This window comes from Macrobrachium nipponense, chromosome 47 (assembly GCF_015104395.2).
Source record: "Macrobrachium nipponense isolate FS-2020 chromosome 47, ASM1510439v2, whole genome shotgun sequence".
Taxonomy (NCBI): domain Eukaryota; kingdom Metazoa; phylum Arthropoda; class Malacostraca; order Decapoda; family Palaemonidae; genus Macrobrachium; species Macrobrachium nipponense.
Window position 1 is genome coordinate 34132782 of NC_087222.1, and position 22471 is coordinate 34155252.

At 45.9% G+C, this 22471-nt stretch overlaps 2 protein-coding genes across 2 annotated transcripts in view; one reads left to right on the plus strand and one right to left on the minus strand.

Moving 5' to 3' along the window:
• LOC135204866 (valine--tRNA ligase-like) overlaps positions 1 to 15115 on the plus strand; it is a 41923-nt gene extending 26808 nt beyond the window's left edge. The window contains 7 exon segments of the mRNA XM_064235090.1: positions 2544 to 2607; positions 2610 to 2696; positions 10723 to 10911; positions 11620 to 11743; positions 12148 to 12323; positions 14307 to 14454; positions 14894 to 15115. Of these exon segments, the coding sequence (XP_064091160.1) occupies positions 2544 to 2607; positions 2610 to 2696; positions 10723 to 10911; positions 11620 to 11743; positions 12148 to 12323; positions 14307 to 14387 (721 nt within the window). The 3' untranslated portion in view covers positions 14388 to 14454; positions 14894 to 15115.
• Positions 15116 to 15251: 136 nt separating this feature from the next.
• On the minus strand, positions 15252 to 16529 carry LOC135204867 (nucleolar protein 16-like; the record flags this gene model as incomplete). The annotated part of the gene is given in 2 exon segments (XM_064235091.1): positions 15252 to 15470; positions 16404 to 16529. Coding segments are annotated over 2 exon segments (300 nt in total), but the record flags the coding sequence as incomplete, so codon positions are not given.
• Positions 16530 to 22471: the final 5942 nt, after the last annotated feature.

The window sequence follows — 22471 nt, forward strand, 5'->3', positions numbered from 1 at the left end:
AGGACGCTCTTCAACACCCGTGGGACAACCTCTTCGCCTATGCCTTCCCCGTTCAGCCTGAATTCGCAAAGGTGATCAGTCGAGCACTGGTCACCCCCGAATCTCAGGATGATCCTGGTGGCTTCCCAAGTGGCCACAGGCCATTTGGTATCCGGACTGCTGGCTCTTCTCGCAGGAGAACCGAGAGAGATTCCCCCTTGGCACAACCTTCTCGCCAAGCCACACGTCGCGCGGACCACCGAGCAGTCCAGTCCCTACGTCTTCACGGCTGGCTGTTTATCCACCAATCTCTGCGAACGAGAGGCTTTTCTCGTAGCGCAGCAACAGAGATGGCTGGAAACGTTCCGTCAGTCCTCTGCAGCCTGTGTACCAGGGGAAGTGGGCGTCTTCTGGGTGGTTGGTGTCGTAGACGGGGTCTATCTCCCTCTTCAGAGCCCACTCTTCAGCAGGTGGTAGCGGATTTCCTCGTTTTTCTTCGCCGAGAGAAAAGCTCCTCTCAGTCCCCCACAGTCAAAAAGGATACAGAGCCGCCTTGGCGCTCGTCCTGAAACTGAGGGGGGGTTGGGGACATCTCGAACTCGTTCGAGATTTCCTTGCTTATGAGGAGCTTCTGAAAGGTCTGCCCACCCAGGGAACTAAGGCCCCCTGCGTGGGATGTGACTCTCGTCCTTAGGAGTTTTTGACTCGAGCGCCGTTCGAGCCACTCCGGAGTCGTCAGACAGGGATCTGACCCTCAAGACTCTTCTTTTGCTGGCCCCGGCCTCGGCAAATCGGCGAAGAGAGTAGGGGAACTTCATGGTCTTTCCTATGATGTACGACACTCCAGGGGATGGGGATCCGTGACGCTCGATTTTCGTCCCGAACTTCGTTGCGAAGACTCAGAAACCGTCGTCCCTGACGACAGGTCGAGTCATTCACGATTCCCTCCCTAATGGACTTCACCGATAATGATGGCGGATGAGATGCTGCTCTGTCCTGGTGTGAGGGCGCTACGGCGCTATCTGAAGAGAACTCGACACCTCAGGCCTGAGTGTCGACGCCTCTTCGTTAGCACCGGGGTCACCAAGAAAGAGGTATCCAAGAACACTCTTCTTTCTGGCTGCGTGAGGTCACAGGAGGCGTATGAGGCTGATGGTAGTGACGACATCCGTACGTCCCGTCCGAGAGCTCACGAAGTCAGAAGTTATTGGGCCCGTCGTTGGCGTTCCGTAAGAACTTCTCCGTGGCGCAGGTCCTGAAGGCAGGGGTCTGGTCTAACCCAGATACCTTTACGTCTTCTACTTCGTGGATATTGCCCAACAAGGTCCTTGGTACAATTTTCCTGGGACCCGTGGTGGCTGCTCAACAAGTTGTGTAGCTAACCCAGACCCCTCGCAGGCTGAACAGCATCGAGTCCTGGTGTGACTGTGTGGATGGATGTGTGAGTGAGTGAGTGACTGGCTCTCTCTCCCATCTTTTCCTTCCCCTACCTACCTGTGGGCAGAGGGCCATGGTCGTCACTACGCTGGATGAGGACGAGATGCAGGTGAGCTATATGACAGAGCCCCATCCCATATCCCTTTCACTAGGGATAGGAGCAGAATATCCACCATTCCTTCTACAAGGGGGGAAGTGGATGACCTACAAGAGTCAAACCATGACTTTATATTTGCTCTGTACAGGAACAAGTTCTTACATTGCTGGTACGAAGAGATACTGCATGCCTCTCTCTTAGTACTCGGTCCAAGAGGTCTGACCATTGATCCTGCGGTGCACACCCGATCAATCGGACAGAGGCTTGGATCCCCCTCCCGCTCTTACGACCAGGGAGGCTTCCCAAGTTGGGCGAAAAACACCAGTCGTTCACAAAAGATCAGATTCCTCCCACCAAAGAAGTGAGTCTTCCTATTGTAAAAGGACCGAAGGTTTTGTATGCCGTGTCGGAACAAATGACAATTGTCCAAAACATTGCATTTTTCCTAATATACAGGACCTGAGGTCCTTTTACACATAGCCCCACCTCATGCCACCCCTCACTCCTGCAGTTTTTTGCTTGGGCCCAAAAGCAAAAGTGATTTGTTTTTACCTCCCAGTCGCGCGTCGCGCGCCTGTCGGACAAGCAGTTTAAAACTACCGAACCCCTTGTTCGAAAGCTTACGACCTATCCAGCTGCCGCTAGTACCTTCCTATTGTAAAAGGACCTCAGGTTTTGTATAGGTTAGGAAAAATGCAAGTTTTGGACAAATTGTCATTTTTTTTTTTTTTTTTTCATTTCAGTGACCCCTGTATGGGAATAGTGCACGCGGTGCACTTGAGGCATTACTTAAGGCTTTTTGCAGCGTCCCTTCGACCCCTAGCTGCTACATCCCCCTCCATTCCTTTTAACTTTGCCTATGTTCTTATTCTCTTTCTTTGTGCCCTCTCATAGGAATTGTTTCATAGTGCATCTGTAAGGTTTTCATCCAGTCACACCTTTAAAACCTCCTTTACTCTCAATTTTCCTTCCTCGTAGGTCCCAGCACTTGGTCTTCGGCCTAAGTCTTTTCTTATTCTCTTCATTTCAGTGACAGCCTGCAAGTAATGGACCGGTGGATACTGAGCCAGCTGTCTCACCTCGTTAGCAGCGCACAGAAAAAACATTCCGACCTTCCACTTTCAATCGTGTCGTTGCACATTTTGAGTATTTCTGGTACAAGTGCCTTTGTGATGTTTATCTGGTAATTATCTGGTGTTATTTCCTGAGGTAATATTTCTTTGTTGCCTTAAGACCTGTAATTATGGGAGTGTAAATAATTTGCTTTAGTTTATCTTCTTTGTGTATTACGTATCGTAAACGAAGGAGGATCTGCGAGACCTTTGGACGTTAAACGTCCTTTACTGAGCAGAAACACAGTAAAGGACGTTTAACGTCAAAAGGTCTCGCAGATCCTCCTTCGTTTATTTTTCCTTCATGGCATATATCTTTATTTATGGATTTATCACGTTCCTAACTTTCGTGATTCAGTTATACATTACGTATCGTGTTTAATTTTTTGGTCACTTGTCTTTTTTCTGAATCATATTTTGTGTACCTGACAATCTGTGGTTGTGTTTAGGGGAACATGCTCTGTGCAGCATATTTTCATACATTCAACTTCCCTGTCAGATATATACTTAGCTATAGACTCCGTCGTCCCCGACAGAATCAAATTTCGCGGCACACCACTACAGGTAGGTCAGGTGATCCCGCCGCCTGCCGCTGGGTGGCAGGAATAGGAAACTATTACCGTTTTGGAGCCAGATTTTCTCTGTCGCGGATACTAGTAAACATCGTTTGCTAGTTCCTCCTGACGTGATTTTCGAATTTCATTACGCCAGTGATCTTTTGGACTGCTATTTGGTGATGTATTGGATCTTTGGTTGGCATACGCTATTGTGGCATGTTTTTGGATTTGATTTGGAATTTATTTCTCATAATGTCTGACGTTTCGATTTCGTTCAGAGTGTGTGTGAATGAGTTGTATGTGAGACTACCGAAAGCTTCGGTGGATCCTCACACCACTTGTAAAAATTGTAGAGGGAATGTATGCTCGCAATTGAATACATGTGATGAGTGCAAGAATTTGAATGAGGAGGAATGGAAGTTGCTTAATTCCTACCTAAGAAAGTTGGAGAGAGATAGGGCTAGAAAAGCCTCTTCCAAGAGTGTAAGTAGGTCGGTCTCTAACGAGCCAGTTACCGGACTATTGCCTATTGCTAACCCAATTGTTTCCTCCCATACAGCTTTACCTTCCCGATTATCTGACTCGGCAAGCTCAACATCTGAAATTGCGAGTCTGAAAGCTTCGCTTAAGCATATGCAACAAAAAATTAAGGAACTGGAAGGTAAGTGCAGTGAAAGTGTTCCCAGTGAAGTGGAGGGTGCGTCTGATCGGCTCTGTCTCGCTCCCAGGCCTAGACCTCTTTCAAGCTCCCAAGCAGTGGAGAAGAAATGTCGAAAGCCGCAGGAGGAGGTTTCAGACAATCCCCAGGTCAGGCGTCCCCTCGGCAGATCCCGTAGTACGTCCCACGGGCGGGCTGCAAGGAATAGTCGTTGGAAAGACGTCCTTAAACAGTGTTTTTCTTCGTCTGATTCCTCATCTAAAAAAGGATGGAGTTCAGATAGATTGTCGAGACCTTCAAAGAGATCTTGGAAGTCTCCGTCATTTTATTCAAGCCCTGAAGAATTTCCGGAAGAATATCCTCCGGAAAAGAGAAGAAGGAAGGAGGGTTTATTCAAGAAGCTCCTTCTCCTTCATCGGAAATTGGAAAGAAGGACGTAGCTACGAAGATTTTGGAGGATATGCAAAAAAACAGATATCTTCGCTAGTAGGAGTTCTTAAATCGGATCCTCCTAGAAGGAAGGATAGATTTCTTCCGATCAAGAGATCCCGTCCTTTAGAACTCTCTGAGAGCTCGGACGAGGCACCTGCCAGGAGCCTGGCGCCAGCCAGACGTCAGGCTACTGTCAGGCGCAAAACGCCGTCAAGGCGAGAAGATACATATAGATTATCTATATAAATCTCCGACTAGAAGGAACGCGCCTCTGAGGTGTGTCGGAATCGAGGCGGTAAATTGAAAACTCCCGAAATCGGTACGCCAACTCCTGATATGAGGCGCAAAGTGGCTGCCTTTGAAGACTCCTGAAACTTCTGGAGCGAGGCACAAAGCGCTGGAGCGCCTGAAATGAGGCGTAAAAGCTACCTCAAATAACGGAAATGAGGCACAAGGCGCCTGAAGAGCCTGAAGCGGCTGAAAGGAAACGTAAAACTCCTGGAGAGCCTCAAGCTTCTGAAAGGAGAAGCAAAGCACCTGGAGAGCCTGAGGCGCCTGAAACGAGGCGCAAAGCGCCTGAAGAGCCTGAAGCACCTGAACGGAGGCGCAAGGCGCCTGGAAAGCCTGAGGATCCTGAAACAAGACGCAAAGCGCCTAGAGTGCCTGAAATGAAATAAGAAACAACAAGCGCCTGAGGCGACCTGAAGCCAGGCATAAAGCGCCTGAAGAGCCTAAGCCTGTTTCCAAATACCGAGTGCCTGACATCCATCATATGACAGGCAGGCGCAAGGATTTATACAATCCAGGATATGCTTCGACGAGTTATCGGAGTTTGAAGCGGACTTGGAGGCTCCTCTGGGGTGGGTTTTTCTCAAGATCAATTTTCCCCTGACAGGGTCTCTAGGTGTCGCACAGGCGATCGTAGCCACTGTCGGGAAGGAATTGATCATGGAAAAAGGGAAAGAAAGACATTTAAGGACTTCTCCTGGTAAGGACGAAAGGTGTCGCACAGGCGACCGTCGTCCTTGTCAGGAAGGCCTTAGCGTAAAAGAACAACATCGGCCTTCTCCTGGCAGAGACTCAAGGTGCCGTACAGGCGGCCGTAGCCCTTGTCCAGGTTGCAGTCGTGTTGCTACAAGCCCTTTACATTCCCGAGAAGAGGAGTCCTCCGGTCGCACACTCATCTCCGAATAGAACTCAACAAGAATTGGAAGATGTCTCGGGACTTCTGAAGAAAACAAGGGGGCAGGTCTTACAGATTATAACGAAACATTAACAGCCCTCTTGTTAAAAGAATTTGGAGAGTCTCTGAGTCCTGCTGCCCCTCCTTCTCCTAGGTCTTTTATTTTCGAGTACGAAGGCTGCAAAGTCCTCCTTTTCTTCTTGAAGATGAAACAACCGACCATATCAATGGAAGAGGGCTTTGCAGTCGGTCGGAAATTGGCTTAAAAACCAAGGAGGAGGCAGGAAAGACTGTGTTACCTGTCCCCCTTCAGGCTATCAGGAAGGAGAGGGATTTGGTGTAGCACAGGAGAATCTACGGGAACTTTCTCTTCCCTCATCTGCTGAAGCGGACTTCTCGACCTTGGTGGATTCGGCAAGGAGACATGCACTTCCATCGGCCAAAACAAGCTGGACAATGTCAGAAATGGACCATCTCCTCAAGGGAATATTCCATGTCTTGGAAGTTTTTAACTTCTTAGACTGGTCCCTTGGGGCTTTGGCCAAGAAGAGATAACTCAGTTTTTGGAACCAGAAGTCTTGCATAGTGTTTTGGCATGTATGGATAAGGCAGTGCAGGGACGGATCGGCTGAAGTGGCATCCCTGTTCGGGACAGGAGTATTGAAGAAGAGGTCTGTCTTTGGTTCGGTTATTTCTACCAAAGCAGTCTCTCTGGTACAGAGGGCTTCTCTTTTATACGCCCCTCTGTCAAACAGCTGTTCCTTCTCAGTTGGTAAAGGACATTTCCCATACGCTTACTGAGAAGGCAACACAGGATTTGCTGGTACATTCAGCTAAGAAGCCTAGACCAGCTGCTTCTGTCTCGAATAGGGAACCAAGACCTGCCCAACAGCCCTTTCGAGGTAGAACTTTTAGCCGAGCCCCAAGGAAGAGAGGAGGAGAGAAAAGAGGAAGATCTTCCATCAGAGTTCCGAGGAAGAACGCTAAATGAGGTTCAGTCCTCCAACACAGTAGGGGCCAGACTTCTGGGATTCACAGAAGCATGGACTTTCAATGAAAGCAGATTCTTGGTCCCTACAAGTTCTAATGGAAAAGGATACCTCATCCCCTTCAAGAACAAACCTCCATTGACGACAACACCGAGGGAGCTGTCAGCGAGATACAAAGACCCTGTAAGAGAGAGACCCTTTCTTGGGTTGGTGCAGCAAATGTTGGAGAAGGAGGCCATTGAGATAATACAGGATCCGCACTCCCGGGGTTTTTACAATCGCCTATTTTTGGTGCCGAAGCCTCGGGGGGGTGGAGGCCGGTCCTGGACGTGAGTGCATTTGAATCGCTTCGTGGAGAAGACAAAGTTCTCCATGGAGACATCCAACTCGGTTCTCTCTGCTCTCCGTCCAGGAGATTGGATGGTCTCCCTTGACCTACAAGATGCGTACTTTCACGTCCCCCTGCATCATTCGTCGATGAGGAACGGCGTTGATGAGGAACGTAGCAAGATGGCTGCATCTAAAGGGGGTGAGGATATCTCTTTACTTAGATGACTGGCTTATAAGAGCACAGACAAAACAAAAGTGCATGGAGGACTTAGAGATAACTCTTCAATTGATCAGATCTCTCGGATTGCTCGTAAACCTCGAGAAATCTCACACGATCCCCAGTCAGACTATCGTCTATTCTGGGGATTCGGATGGATTCTCGGGGTTTTCGAGCGTATCCATCCCAGGAAAGAATTTCGAAAGGGTTTGAAAAAATCTCGGTCTTCCTAGAGAAGGAACAAAGCTCAGCGAGGGTATGGCTCAGTCTTCTGGGCACCCTTTCCTCGCTGGAGCAGTTCATCTCTCTAGGGAAGCTGAATATGAGACCCTTGCAGTTCCATCTAAGTAGGAGTTGGAACTGAAGAAAGGGAGATCTTTTGGATACCTTTCCCATAGGAGAGTATCAAAAACCAACCTTACGATGGGTGGTTAGAACCGCTGAGCTGAAGAAGAACGAAGGAGTGTCCTTGTCCCTTCAGAACCCTCACCTGTGTTGTTCTCAGACGCTTCGGACACGGGGTGGGGAGCAACACTAGGGACAAAGGAAGTGTCAGGCAGTTGGACAGAAGAACAGAAGGCCTGGCACATAAATGCAAAGGAACTCTTAGCAGTACACTTGGCACTGCAATTTTTTTTTTTTTTCGAGAACGAGGTCAGAGGCGTGGTGTCCAAGTCAACTTGGACAACACCACGGCTCTGGCTTATATAAAAAAACAAAGGGGGACACATTCTTTCTCCCTTTACCAACTAGCAAGGGATCTGTTGATATGGACAGAAGAAAGAGGGGATACGACTCCTGACGAGGTTCGTTCAAGGAGGAAAGAAACATAAGAGCGGACAGATTGAGCAGAAAGAACCAGGTCCTTCCAACAGAATGGACCCTTCATTCGCAAGTCTGCCAGCAAACTAACTATGGTCTCTTGGGGGAAGCCTCAAGTAGACCTATTTGCAACATTCCTATCCAGAAGGATGGAGAACTTTTGTTGTTCGTGGGGGACGATCCCAGAGCCCTATCATAGATGCCATGCTCATGGATTGGAAGGCATAGACGCTTAGTGTTTCCCCCTCCCATTCAAGATGCTGGGGAAGTAATGAGAAAGTTCGTGTCCTCGGAGGGAATGAGGATGACATTGATCGCTCCTTATTGGCCTGCAAGAGAATGGTTCCACAGAGGTACAGGAATGGATAGGGGACCTTCCCCCAGATCAAGAAAAAAAATCTTCCCGAAAGACAGATCTGCTCAAACAACCCCACTTCGGAGAGGTATCACAAGAATATCCACGCTCTCGCTCTGACTGCCTTTCGACTGTCGAAAGATTGGTCAGAGCGAGAGGCTTTTCTCGCAAGACGGCAAAAGCATGCTGGAGCAAGAAGGTCCTCAACCATGCGGATATACCAATCGAAGTGGGAAGTTTTCCGTAGATGGTGTAAGGCGAAGAAGCTGTCCTCCTCCAATACCTCTGTGACCAAAATCGCTGATTTTCTTTTGTTTTTACGAGAAGAATCTCATCTGGCAGTGTCAACCATTAAAGGTTATAGGAGCATGTTATCAGCTGTGTTCAGTAATAGGGGCCTGAACATAGAGAATGACAAAGATCGCATTATGGAGGAGTAATTTTAGTTTATATTTGACAACATCGTCCAAAGGTGTGTGAGAGAGAGAGAGAGAGAGAGAGAGAGAGATTGGTGGAAGAATGAATGGAGTGGTTAGATGGCGGTCGGAAGCATTGTCTGTTGTGGCACTCTGTAGGTAGTCAATGGAAGTCTGTTACGAGAGTTGTAAACAGTGAGGTGTCTGGTGAAGTCAGTGTTGGTTTTGGCAGCAGTTTTCCTTTGGTGTTTCGTTGTTTGTGTGTTATTTGATAGATTTTGGGGTTGTGAAGTTGTTGTGCATGTGTCTGTCTGGTTGTGGTGAGGTTAAGAAGGTTGGTGGTGCATTTTCGGTGTCTGTTAGTGGTGGTTGGGGCAGGGTTGGTTTTGGCGGGTTATTGTCCTGCTGTGTTTTTTAGTGTTAAGTGGAAAGTGTGATTGAGGGTGGGTTTGATAGCCAGACAGGTTAAGTTTATGTGGGGAGGTTACTTGTTTTTGTGATCCCGCCACAGCATGACTTAATTAGATCATTTGAAACTACAAAATTAAGAACTTCTCTCACCCCTAGTTGGAATCTGGATGTGGTTCTCAAATTTCTTATGTCAGAAAGATTCGAACCTCCCGATAAAGCTACTTTCCGGGACTTAACTAGAAAATGTATTTTCTTAATAGCTCTCGCCACTGCGAAAACGAGTGGAGTGAGCTGCAAGCGCTTGACTCGAGAGTGGGTTTTAAGAAGGATTTGGCTGTATTGTCCTTTAAGCCTTTATTTTTAGCTAAAAATGAAAACCCCTCGAGACCTTGGCCTAGGACTTTCGAAAGTACAAGGGCTTTCTTCTAACGTTAGTTGGGAATGAAATGGAAAGAACATTGTGCCCTGTGAGAACTTTGAAGTTTTACCTGCAGAAGAAGAAGCAGTTGCAGGGTTGCAATCAAAGTTTATGGTGTGCGGTTAAAGACCCTAAAAGAGTGATGCATTTTTTGTTAGAAACATTATAACTGAAGCCCACATGAGTTGTGATAGTGAAGCATATAACCTTCAAGGGTAAAACAGCACACGAAGTACGTGCAGTCGCTACATCATTGTCGTTCAACAAGAACATGTCAATGAAGAACATCTTAGCGGCCACGTATTGGAGATGTAACTCAGTGTTCGCCTCACATTATTTGAAAGATGTGAGGGTAACATATGAGAGATGCTTCTCTCTAGGACCTTATGTATCAGCGGATACAGTGCTGGGGAAAGGAGAGAAGACTGATCCTTAATATTAATTTTTGTCCTTATATTTTATAGTGTGTGATTTTAAAATTACGTAGTTGGTGTTGAGTTTTTAGGTTGTTTGAAAGGTGTTTGGGGATAACGTCTTTCAATCATATATACTAATCCACGGTTAGGATCGGGTGATCGGGATCAGTGTTTTACTCCTTTATATGGCAAGAGGCATAGGTATATTGTCATGTAAGTGAATAAGACTCCAGTGACAATTGCCATTAGGTTCTGTTGAGTAAGTGGATAAGACCCCATTGACAGTCCTTTCAAGAGTTCTCAGCCATAGGGCACACCCTTGCTGAAGCTTTTGAGGCGAAGCAGACTTCTAAGCACAAGCTATGAAATCTCCCACCTAAACAGGTAGGAACTAGGGTATTGTTAATTAACTTGTATTACCTACAACATATGTTGTTTACCTATCAGGTCAGTAATTAGCTGTCTCTTGCCCTCCGCCAAAGGTGCCAATCAGCTAAGTATATATCTGACAGGGAAGTTGAATGTATGAAAATGATATTGTTATTGTACAATAAAGTTTCATACATACTTACCTGGCAGATATATACAATTGTATGGCCCACCCAACCTCCCCTCAGGAGACAGGTGGAAGAGAAAATCTGGCTCAAAACGGTAATAGTTCCTATTCCTACCACCCAGCGGCAGGCGGCGGGATCACCTGACCTACCTGTAGTGTGTGCCGCGAAATTTGAATTTCTGTCGGGGACGACGGAGTCTATAGCTAAGTATATATCTGCCAGGTAAGTATGTATGAAACTTTATTGTACAATAACAATATCATTTTTCATGTTAGGTGTACTTAGCATATTAAAACCTACATTTTCCAGGAGTATAACGTTATACAAATTTTACAGGAGAGTATAAAGCCCGTTTTGAAATCAAGAGAAGCGCCCCTCCAGATTCTCTGGACGTGTATGGACGTATGTCTTCGTCTCTTGTCTCCTTTTATGCCATTCTTGACTGAAGAGCTCTACCAGAGGCTGCCACAGCATTGTGAAAAAAGGGACAGCATTCTGCAGTGTCATTGTCCACAACAAGATGAGGTAAATATTTGCTGAGATACTCTGCATGACTGTGGCAGTTTCATCGTTGGAAAAGAGCTCCTGTTATTCTTTTATTTCACATGCAAACAAGTTGTGATAATTAGTTCAAAAGTACCTTAGACTCCCCTTATTCCCTGTTGGGAAAAAGGTTAGGATGAGGTAGGGTGAACTTGCTCAGTCTACTAGGTCCTGATTTTGGGTTGAACATTCATGAAATGTCCCACCATAAGCCACATATCTACAGGTCTTTAAAAGACCCATGGAACTGTAGGTACAAAGCAAAATATGTAGCATGACAGGAAGGTATCACAATTAAATCATGAGTAATGTTGAAGAAAAAATCAAAATGAAAATAAGGGAGTTGGATTTAAAGGTTGCTAATGGGTTCAAAATACATGCAAATGCCCTCTTATACATTGTCACTTCATAATCTAATTAAATCTTATATTAAGTTTACTAATTATCTTATAGTATATGTATATTTCCATTTCTGGACTGGGCTTGTGACATCCAGCTTTTCCAACTGTCCCTAATCCCTTCTCATTACAAAACCTAACTTTGATGTATCATACATAAATCAAGAATGGAAGTTCAGATATGTGAGTCTGCCATAGTTAAAAAAAAAATCACTGAGATGATAAAAACTATCAATGTAAAAGTCAGTAATATACTGGACAGCAGAAACTAATCCCTTGTTTACATTTCCAGTGGGACTGTTGGCAAAACAAGCATTTGGAGGTTCAGGTAAAGATGCTACTTGAAGCCGTCTCAGCCTTGCGATCTCTGAAAAGTGCTTACGGCGTTGACAGTCGTCAGCGTAAGGAAGTCCAAGGTATGAAATATGTTTTTGCAGTTTGTATTTATATGTGAAAGTAGTTGTTTTCTTACTGTTGTACATAGCTATCTTTTGCTCTGCGGATGCAGGTTCTCTTTCTTGTTATTTTATTGTCAAATCTTTCCCTTTACCTTCTCTGACTTCTTAATGAGCACCTTATTCTCTGGAAGCTTGGATCAAGGCAAGATGACCCTGTGAGCTTGTTCCATATGAATAGGGGTCACCCTCTAAATACTAATGATAATAATCAGAATTAGATTAAAGAACTTCAGACTGTTTTCTTTTGCATGTAATAATTTTTCTCTACCACCTTGAAATAAAATGAACCTATAGGTGCATTAGAACATGCTGAAGTTTTAATAATATTAAAGTCCTTTGAAGGTTATACGCTCATCTTTCAGGTAGCATTCTGAGTGAGGATCAGAGTACGACATCATTTCTCGAAGAAACGGCTCCTGTGGTGGAAACACTTGCTCGCATCGGTTCATTTGTTGTTCACAAACAATCGTCCAAACCTCCAGCTGCGTCAGCTGTTAGTACGATTTCAGATAAAACCAGAGTTTACCTTCATCTTGAGGTAGAGTGTGAATGTGTTTAACTGTTTTTTGTTATTAAGTGCAAAAAAAAGTGAAGTACTATATCTTAGTTTAACCAGACCACTGAGCTGATTAACAGCTCTCCTGGGACTGGCCCAAAGGATTAGATATTTTTAGTGGGCTAGGAACCAATTGGTAACCTAACAACGGACCTACAGCTTATTGTGGGATCCGAACCACATTATATCGAGAAATTAATTTCTATCACCAGAAATAAATTCCTCTGATTCCGCGTTGGCCGACCCAGGAATCAAACTTCGGACCACCGGGTTGGTAGCCGAGCGCGAAAACCACTCGTCCAACGAGGAACTGTTATTAAGTGCAACATGATAGAAAATTTAATGAAGTCTTATAACCTTATTCCTTTGGAGGGGTAGGGTTGCTCATGTTACTTGTATTTACGTTATCGAAGGGTTTTTGTCTAATTGTAATGCTTTTTATATAATTAAACAAGATAATGTAGTGATATTGTTTTTATAATGACAAGACAATTAAGGGATACTGACCTCAATATTGTGGTGTACATTACAATATTTATTTGTGCCATGTCTGTCAGAAAGCACAGACCTTTTCAAAATTAACTGAACAACTGGTTGAGTAGCAACACTGGTCAGCAGTATGTGGCTTACGTGTCACTCCAAGCTGACCCAGAGTTTTGGAAGCCAGACTGAACTCATTACTACACCTTTGTAACTACCAGTCTCACTCTAGTCAGACATCAAGTTTATAGAGCTGTAGAGAAGTTGCATATGACACCTTTCATTTTGCTCATTTCATTTCGGTAACTGTTTATCATATTCATTTCTGACTGTGGGTAATGAGGGCCCTGGATTCTGTCAGGTAGAGAAACGCAGCAGGGAACTGGTCAGCCACCATTCATGTGTTCAGCCAAGGGTACTTTGACAAGTTTTCCATTTACATCCAGGACTAATGAACACCCCCATGACCAATAATTAGGTCAGTGCACCTGGGCAGAGGTGATAGAAATCTTCTTGCCAGACTTTGATGCACTTGAGACAGCCTAGTAAAGCCAGAGATTAGGTGACAGGGACATTACACAGAAAAGTACCATAGACAGTGGAACACACCGATGACCCAACATGGTTGAAAACCATTTCCTTGAATATGGTACTATTACTATTCCCCTGAAGCTTTGGTAAAGTCCCAGAACTGGTGTAGATCCTGGTATTATGACCTGTTTAAGTGACTTTCCATTTTATTGGATATTGTCCAGACTGGTCTAGGACGACGTAGTGTGGTGCCTACAAATTCCTGATGAAACACAGACTAATGAGAGATAGTATGAGAGATTTGACTAGCTCTGTTTTCCCACCAGGGTCAAGTCCCATCCTCCTTTTTTTTTTTTTTTCTTTGGGCCCAGACAAGTAAAAGGCATTACACAGTTTGCTATGCTATGGTTCCTGAAGTGTAGCAATTTATCTGACCACGGGGTGTTTTTATCCTGCTCTGTATAAGATTTAAAAAGAAAATGGTTGATGTTTAATGCATAACTGGTATTAGACACTTATGCACATGAACTTTACTTTATATGTAAGCTGTTTTGATAGTTTGTGTCAAAGGTTTCATCACCATGATGTGTGCAATACATTATTTTTATTATTATTCTGAAATGAGACCTATTTATATGGAATAAGCCCCATTGACTTGAAATTCAGTCAATCATGTTCATTAGGAAGAAGTAAGAGGTAAAGGGAAATGCAGAAAGAAGAGACTGCACTTTATATATATATATATATATATATATATATATATATATATATATATATATATATATATATATATATATATATATATATATATAAATGAATTAACAAATAAAAATAAATTAAATGCATGGGGAATAGTATTAGTATAGTAATGTACTGCACCTTTGCTTGAACTATGCAGTGAACAATTTGATTTGAATAAGTACATTAATTTATTCCACATTTCTGTTTTGACAGGGTCTGATTGACCCTGCACTGGAACTGCAAAGGCTGGAGAAGAAGCTGTCAAAACTGAAGAAGTCTGAGAGCGACATTTGAAGAAAATGTCACATAAGCGTTACAAGCAGAAGACTTCCTATCTGCGCAGGAGTCCCTAGAAGCAAAGGTGAGGCTTTCGAGATGAACCATTTGGTTCCTGAAGTTGGTACTACTCTGTCTTGCAGGTCAAAGTGTTCTTCCAGTACAAGGTTGAGGGGACAGAAATATTTAGTATTGTTTAGTTGGCTACGCACAGCACAGGCAGTGTACAGTATTCTACAAACATATTTAAAATCACTGGAAAAACATCATTGGGATGCAGTCGAGTTTAGCCAGGGAAAAATCCTTTGCCTACATCAAAAAGCGAAGGAAAGATGGACAATTTGGTCACGTTATTGCTTAAGTCTGAATCTGTAATATATTGTCATTTTACTCCACTTACACCACATTAAGTTTGTTATTAATCAACAACAGTAGAAGTTATCACTTACTAAGTGAGTAGTATTTAGTATTTTCCCAGAAATTCAACTTGAATATCTTTCTAATAATTTTAATTTTGTTTGCAGTTGACGAAGATACAGAAGGAGATGGAGCAGATTGCAGTCCTTGCACGAACAATTGAGGAGTTATAGCTTACTCCTTCTTCCTCTCAGTGTTTGTATTCGACATACCTCAAGTATATGTACTTCAGTCCTGTAAATATTTGAATTGAATGTTACAAACCCTTTGTGTATGAATGACTTGTATGCCCATGGAATTGCAGAATCTTCATACCTTCATCCCCAAGTAATGGTCAGTCATCCTGATGCTTCTCCTCCTACTGTCTAGCCTATCAAAACCATCTGATCACCAATTTTCATGAAATCATGATGAAACACTCGTTTCTCCTGCACTGAAGGAAATTGACCAGTGAAACTCTTAAAAAAAAAAAAAACATCCTTTATTGGCTTAAAGACTGCATCCTTAAAATTAAGCTTCTCCGTTCATGAGTTCTACTTCTGGCGGCAAATCCGGCAGCTTGAGTCGATTTCTCTCCTTCAGGTACGGCGCGAAATACCGCGGGTTGGTCACAAAATGCTTGATCTTCGTCCGAATTTGTTTCCACGAATCTTGGTAATAGTTCATGGGATCTCTGGCCATTGCCTGCAAAAAGAAAGAAAAAAAAAAGGCATTAATCTTTCTAGCACACCAGTTTGTGGCTGGTATCTTTTCTGTTCATTGACCCAAGTTGACATCAACTCAAAATGCTAGGTCTACCAAATTACAATACAGGCAGTCCCCGGGTTACGACAGGTTTGGCTTACGACTTTCCAAGGTTAAGGCGCTTTTCAATTATATTCATCAGAAATTATTTCCAGGGTTAGGACGCCTACAACGCTCATCTGGCAGAAGAAATATGACACCAAAAATGCAAAATAATCAATATTTGAAGGTTTTTTTCATGCAAAATGCAATAAGAATGCAGTTTACATAGTTTTCAATGCACCCAAAGCATTAAAAGTAAGGTTTTTTTAGGATTTTTGGTGATGTTCTGGCTTACAACGATTTTCGGGTTACAAAGCGTCTCAAGAACGGAACCCCCTTCGTAACCCGGGGACTGCCTGTATAGTAGCATCTCAACTTACAGATGCTTTTTGGGTCTGGCCCTCTAACATAGCCAACAAGTACAGGAGTTCATTAAGTTACAGTTTGCTAACTGAGATTTTACTGTTTTGAAAAAAGAGAAATATAAGAAAATAGAAAGCAAGAGACTTATCAAAACAATTTTACAAGTATTGCTTACACATAACCAAGAAACGACAGTCTGCTTTTGTCCAACTAGCACACACTGGATTTGTACTGAATCTCCTGTTGAGAGGTCGTCTACACTAACTTAACCTGATTCTATCTGTTCTCCACGGCTTAATCACTCTCCCGTGCCTCGTTGATCAGCATCAAACTTTTCAAATTCTCTTGATACTTGGCTACTCGTCATGGAGGTCTGTTAACCTGACAATATGTCAGCTCCAAGCTGTACTATTTCAGTGGATAAGAAGAAGAAAAAAAAAAAAAAAAAAAAAAAAAAAAAACACTGACCTTGAAGTCACTGCCATGTTTGTCAAGCATAAGCGTAGCGAAATCCACGAGGTCTTTAGGCAGACGAACTCCGCCGACGATCTGTTTGGGTATTTTCTTAGCTGCAAGCTTCTCTAGATGTTCAATCTTGTAAAATAAGAAGAAAAATCAATAATTTGTTGATATAAAATTGTTTACAATCCTGACAGTTTTTAAAAATAATACGTACTTGGTTTCAAAATATTTATTTTGTTCCCTGACCCCAAACATTTATTACAAAGAAGCCCTTCTATCTAATATGCTATTATGAAGTGTGAAAGTCATGGATTAAGTTATGTTTACAAGTGCATATACAGTATTTGAATGCTCATGAATGTGTGTGTGTAAATAAATATTAGTCTGCATTTGCAAATAAAAAGGAAAAATGACAATTTGTCCAAAATTGCATTTTTCCTAACTATACAAACCTGAGGTCCTTTTACAATAGGAAGGTACTAGCGGCAGCTGGATAGGTTGTAAGCTTTCGAACAAGGGGTTCGGTAGTTAACTGCTTGTCCGACAGGCGCGCTGCAGCGCGCGACTGGGAGGTAAACAAATCACTTTTGCTTTTGGCCCAAGCAAAAACTGCAGAGTGAGGGGTGGCATGAGGTGGGACTAGTGTAAAAGGACCTCAGTTTGTATAGTTAGGAAAAATGCAATTTTGGACAAATTGTCATTTGTTTCCGACACGGCATACAAACCTTCAGGTCCTTTTACAATAGGAAGACTCACTTTCTTGGTGGGAGGAATCTGAGTCTTTTGTGAAACAGACTGGTGTTCGCCCAACCTTGGAATGCCTCCCTGGTTGTAAGAGCGAGGGAGGGATCCAAGCCTCTGTCCGATTGATCGGGGTGTGCACCGCAGGATCAATGGTCAGACCTCTGGACCGAGTACTAAGAGAGAGGCAAGCGTATCTCTTCGTACCAGCAAACAAGAACAAGTTCCTATTTGCAAGAGGCAACATAAAGTTATGGTTTGTCTCTTGTTGGCATCCACTTCCCCCCCCTTGTAGGAGGAAGTGGTGGATATTCGCTCCCATCCCTAGTGAAAGGGATAGGATGGGGCTCTGTCGAGTAGCTCACCGGCATCTCGTCCTTATCCAGCTAGGTGATGACCGTATCCCTCTACCCACAGGTAGAGGGGGAGAAAAAGATATGAAGAGAAGCCAGTCACTCTCTCATTCACATATCTATTCTTACAGTCACACCAGGACTCGATGCTGTTCAGCCTGCTAGGGTCTGGGTTAGCTACACAACGTGTTGAGCAGCCACACGGGTCCCAAGGAAAACGATCCAAGGATCGGTGGGCAATATCCAAAAGGTAGAAGGAGGTGCCAGTGGTCTGGTTGTACCAGACCCCTGCTTCAGTACCTGCGCCACGGAGAAGTTCTTGTGTAACTCGAGGGAGTGTACTTCTAGGTCATCTTGGTGCTGACGAAGAGTCTTCAACACTCAGCTGGGATGTCGAGTTTCTTCAGAAAGCGCGGTCGCGCTTTCACAGGACAAAGCAGCATCTCCTTCGCATCGAAGGCGGTGAAGTCCATTAGGGAGGTTGATTGAATTGAATATAGGATTTAGGCATTAAGCCAAGCACTGGGGTCCATTAGGGAGGGGATTGTGAAGGACTCTAACCGATCGTCAGGAACCGAAGGGTTCAGAGTCTTCGCTACGAATTCGGTACGAAATCGAGCGTCACGAATCCCCATCCCCTGGATGCTTGACTTCGCAGGAAAAGTCATGCAATTACCTCAGAGGAAAAGAAGGGAATGGTCGTATGACCTATCCCTCTTCTCGACTTCGGTGATGTCCTGTACCCATACTGGTCTATCCGTCTGCAGCGAAGTTGTTCTTCTCGGTAGTGGATAGGACACCGACTCAATGGTGGGTGTCGATGGTATGGTACTGTGACAAGCCGTTAGGACGAAGAAAAGACTGTTATGGAACAAACCGACTAAGTCCACAGCGAAGTTCGTAACAGACTTGGGCGCTCTGACAGCTGCCGACTGACTGCGTTCGGTAGGAGGCAAGTTTGTCCAAGCACCCGAGCAAGTCACGTGACCTTCGCCTTTAAAAGGGTTATGCCAAGAGATTAAACAAATTAATTTGGTCGTCACCGATGCCAGAAAGGCAAGGTGATGACTCTCTAAGGCATGTGCCCAACAGGCGGAAAGTCAATTTGCCTTCTAGAAACCGAGGTCCCTGATGGCAAGATATCTCAGAGTATAGTTGATTCTCGGCTAAGGAGAAACAACACTATGTGTCGTTGAAGACGAAGGTGTACAGAAAATGCAACCTACGTCTTCACAGCTGAACCGAGAGAAGGATTCTCAAGATTCTGAACCTGTGCTACAAAGATGAGAACGCTAACCGCTATTCATTGCTGTCCGGTGAGGATCGTAGTTGCAATAAAAGCGGAGCGCTTTTCAGTAATGAAAGACAGGGAAATACTGCCTGAAGAACTGCTTCTCATGGGCTGAAACATTTGGAAGTAGAGCTGTCCAGGTCGGAGAGTAGGCGATGTCTTCTGACATATCTGTTAATTCGGGGCGAGCAATGAATAATTGCACACCTACGAATACGAGATATTTTGAAGACAAACTCAAGATGTCTGCAAAAATCATTCGCATCAGATGTCTGCAAAAATCATTTCGCATTATCGCGGTGCGATGCAGCGGGAGACTAGTACAGACTTCTGTTACCGTGCGGTAACAGAAAGATGAAAGAGTCCAAGAGATATCTCTGTTGAAAATTCTCGCAATGTCGAAGGCGATGAAATCGAGCGTCACAGCAGTAGATGGTCCTTCATTATTGCGAGAATCCCCGTTAATCAGAGACCTAAGTCCATGATTGTTGGGCAGAGATACGGTTCGGTAGTCAATCAAACCAGGGGAGAGAGAGAGACGTAACCGACCGTGCATCTCCGAGACCTAGCTGATACTGAGCCGCTATCAGGCAGTTCAATACGCAGTAGCTCTCGGTGACTCGTCATCCTGAGTTGCCAGTAATCCATTATTCCACGAAGGAATGCGTTCGGCTAGAACCATCGAGCATAAAGAAACACGCTCGAGCAATTATATTTAAACGAAACGGATTTCGGTAAATACAAAAGCTGATTTGGTGTTGTCATGACAATACCAAGTATCTAAAATCGAAACTGATAACTGCTGGGAGGTTGCAGGCAACCCCGAGTTGCAGTTCAATTAAGATACAATTCGTCTCGGTCACAAACCGTAGAGTTAACTACGGTATGCGCCTACCCCCCGGACAATTCAACTGTTAAAAGAATCATGTCGCGAGGGTAATATACGTAGTATATTTGTAGGTTCTGTACCACGACCTCCATCCTAAATTCTTTTCTCTCGAGGAATGAGAATAAGGATTGGAGATCGACCGCCTTCGTTTCTCTAGTCAAGAGAGGTGAAGGAGAAGTCTTTCCCAAAGGAAAGCTTCAATGGTGAACAGATACCGAAGACGATAGTTCAAGCCAAACTGGAAGTTCCCGTCCGTTCTCTATTCCAGGTTAATCGCCTACTGTGAGATACTCTTCTTTCAGCAGCAGTCTTCTTCCAAATGCTAGAAATTACAGGAATTCGAGCATAAGCGAGGTTCCGATTATCGTGTAACAATTATCGGGGATTCTCGCTCACTTTGGACCGTGGTCTCGCTAAGTGTTTGGAGATCGTAAAAAACTCGAACACTCTGAGTGCGCTAGAAATTCCGTAGAATTCTAAGCACTATGCGAAACCCCCCCCCCGAATTCGTCAAACGATATCGGCTGGTCTCCTCCCGATTCCCGTAGAAATCGAGAAAGGGGCAGGAATCCCTCCTCAACGACGGGGCCGGGGCTTACGTCAGGTAGGACCCGAAGGTCCCCCGGTAGCGCAGCCCCTAACGTGGGATCTTACAGAGAAATATCTGTAGGATCCCTCCCCTTCCCTCGTAGCCGTAAGGAGAGAGGGAATGGGGGAGGAATTGGATACTGGCTCGCCTTCCAGCGGAACTAGCAGTTGGAGAAGAAAAGGAGCAGCCATCGCCTTAACGGCGATGGCCTCTCAGAGCCTGGGAAAACGTATCGTCAGGAGAAACGTTTTCCCCGAGGATGGGTTACGAACTCATACGTGTAGGTAAGGGTCTGCCGCCACTGTGAACGTCGTCTGGGTGGGGCTGATCGACACCTGACAGGAGAGCCGATACCGTCCTCCGACTCATTCCAGTCCTCGTCGAGGTCGAAACCTCAGGAGGACCTAAGGGGTATTCAAATACGGTGTCCGAAGACACGTAGAAACGCCTCTGTCGCAGTAGAGGAGTGAAGTAGCTTGTTCGACCGGTCCGACCGAACTGAGAGCGCCTTCTTGTCCGGAGACGAGAGACTACCTGGTTCAACACGTCGGCAAGCTCCGATCGCGGCAGACCCACCGTCGATTTTGGGTTCCCTCTCGGGCCCCTCCCCCAAAACAACTCGAGCCGAGACGTGGCTCTGCTGGTGGGAGCGGCGATCCTTCCCCGAGGTCGTTGTGCTGACGAATCAGCGCCATACCTCTGGCAAAGTTCCTCTGGATCTCGGAAGTCACAGCATCTTGCAGAGTAGGACCGTTAAGCCCTTCGAACAGAGCATATTCCGAGAACCTTCCTCCTAAGAAGGGGGAACAGCGACAGCCCTCTCGGTCTTCTCCATCCACTTGCGCATACGTCCTGGCCGGTCCAGAACCGTGCCTGGCACGTAGGGCGTCGTGGTGGGATCATGAGGGGCGCACCCCTCACGATCACTCCTCAATATCTCGCTCCTCCCGGTGTAACCCGAGGAGGTTGGAGGTAGGGGAGAGGCAGACCTGACGCTCCCTCCTCGCTCTTGGCAGAACCAGCAGGCTTGGAGGGCTGCAGGCGATCGTCAACCCGCGGTGGCGATCGAGCTGCAGTCCTGGTCGAACCGTCTCGCTGTGGAGAACGGCTGGACTGAGCACAGCGGCCCCGATCTCGAGTGTCCGAAGAGCTGGTGCTGGTTGCCGTACCCGATCGCTCTCTGTGAGAGCGACGGTCAGGCGACCTGCAGGCTCCACTGTCACAGTGAGACCGGTGCTTGTCCTCACGGCACGTCACGTCGCTGGTTCCAGCGTGGCTGGCACCGGCAAACGGGAGGACCTCTTCCCAGCCTCAGCCCGTGGCTGGTCGTGGACCGTCACGTCCCCGGTAGCCAGCTGGTCGCCGCGAGAGCGAGAGCTGGTCTGGTGAGAGTCGCGTGAGCGGCTGTCACCAGTCTTCCGCCCCGTGCCGTGAACCTGACGCTGAGCGACTCAGAGGTCTGGTTCCTGGCTGCACGGTCGCTGGTAGGCTACCGTACACTCGGTACCTCCCGCGAACGACGAGAGGCCGAGACGGACCCTGATGCAGTGGCAGAACCACTGACACCAGGCGAGGAATACCGGTGTTAGCCGGTACCCCTCTGGTCCCCGTAGTCTTCTTCCTTGCGGAAGAAGAGAGGGCGGGCCCCGCTCCCGAAGGAGCAGGAGGACCAGTGAAGGAACCCTCCCGTCCCACCGAGGTGAGACGGGTCCCGAGAAGCTCCCGAGGGAGACTTCTTAGGAGGGAGGAGGCAACCTTCTTCTTCCTCGGCTGTGAAGCCTTAGAAGTCGAAGGGGAAGAGGCGGCAGCCGACGACGATGAAGAAGATGAAGACGACGACGACGACACCTTCCTCCTCTTCTTCGTCAGCTTCCTCAGGACAGACGTAAGATCTGCTATCCAGGGCGGAGCCGGGGCGGCTGCTGTAGCCGAAGCCACAGGGCCCGGACGCACCTGTACAGAGACAGACCAAAGTCTGGGGTAGTACCACCACGAACAGGGACGACATCAGCAGGTTGGGCATCTAGGAACAGCAGGCACAGCCAGCACAGCATGGTAGGGACAGCCACGCAGCACGGCAGGGACAGCAGCGCAGCAACGGCAGGGACAAGCCAGCGCAGCAACATGCATGGACAGTCAGCCAGAATGCAGGCAGGTACGGCATGGCAGCACCGGAAACACAGGAAGTGGAGCAGCAGCCAGCAACATCCT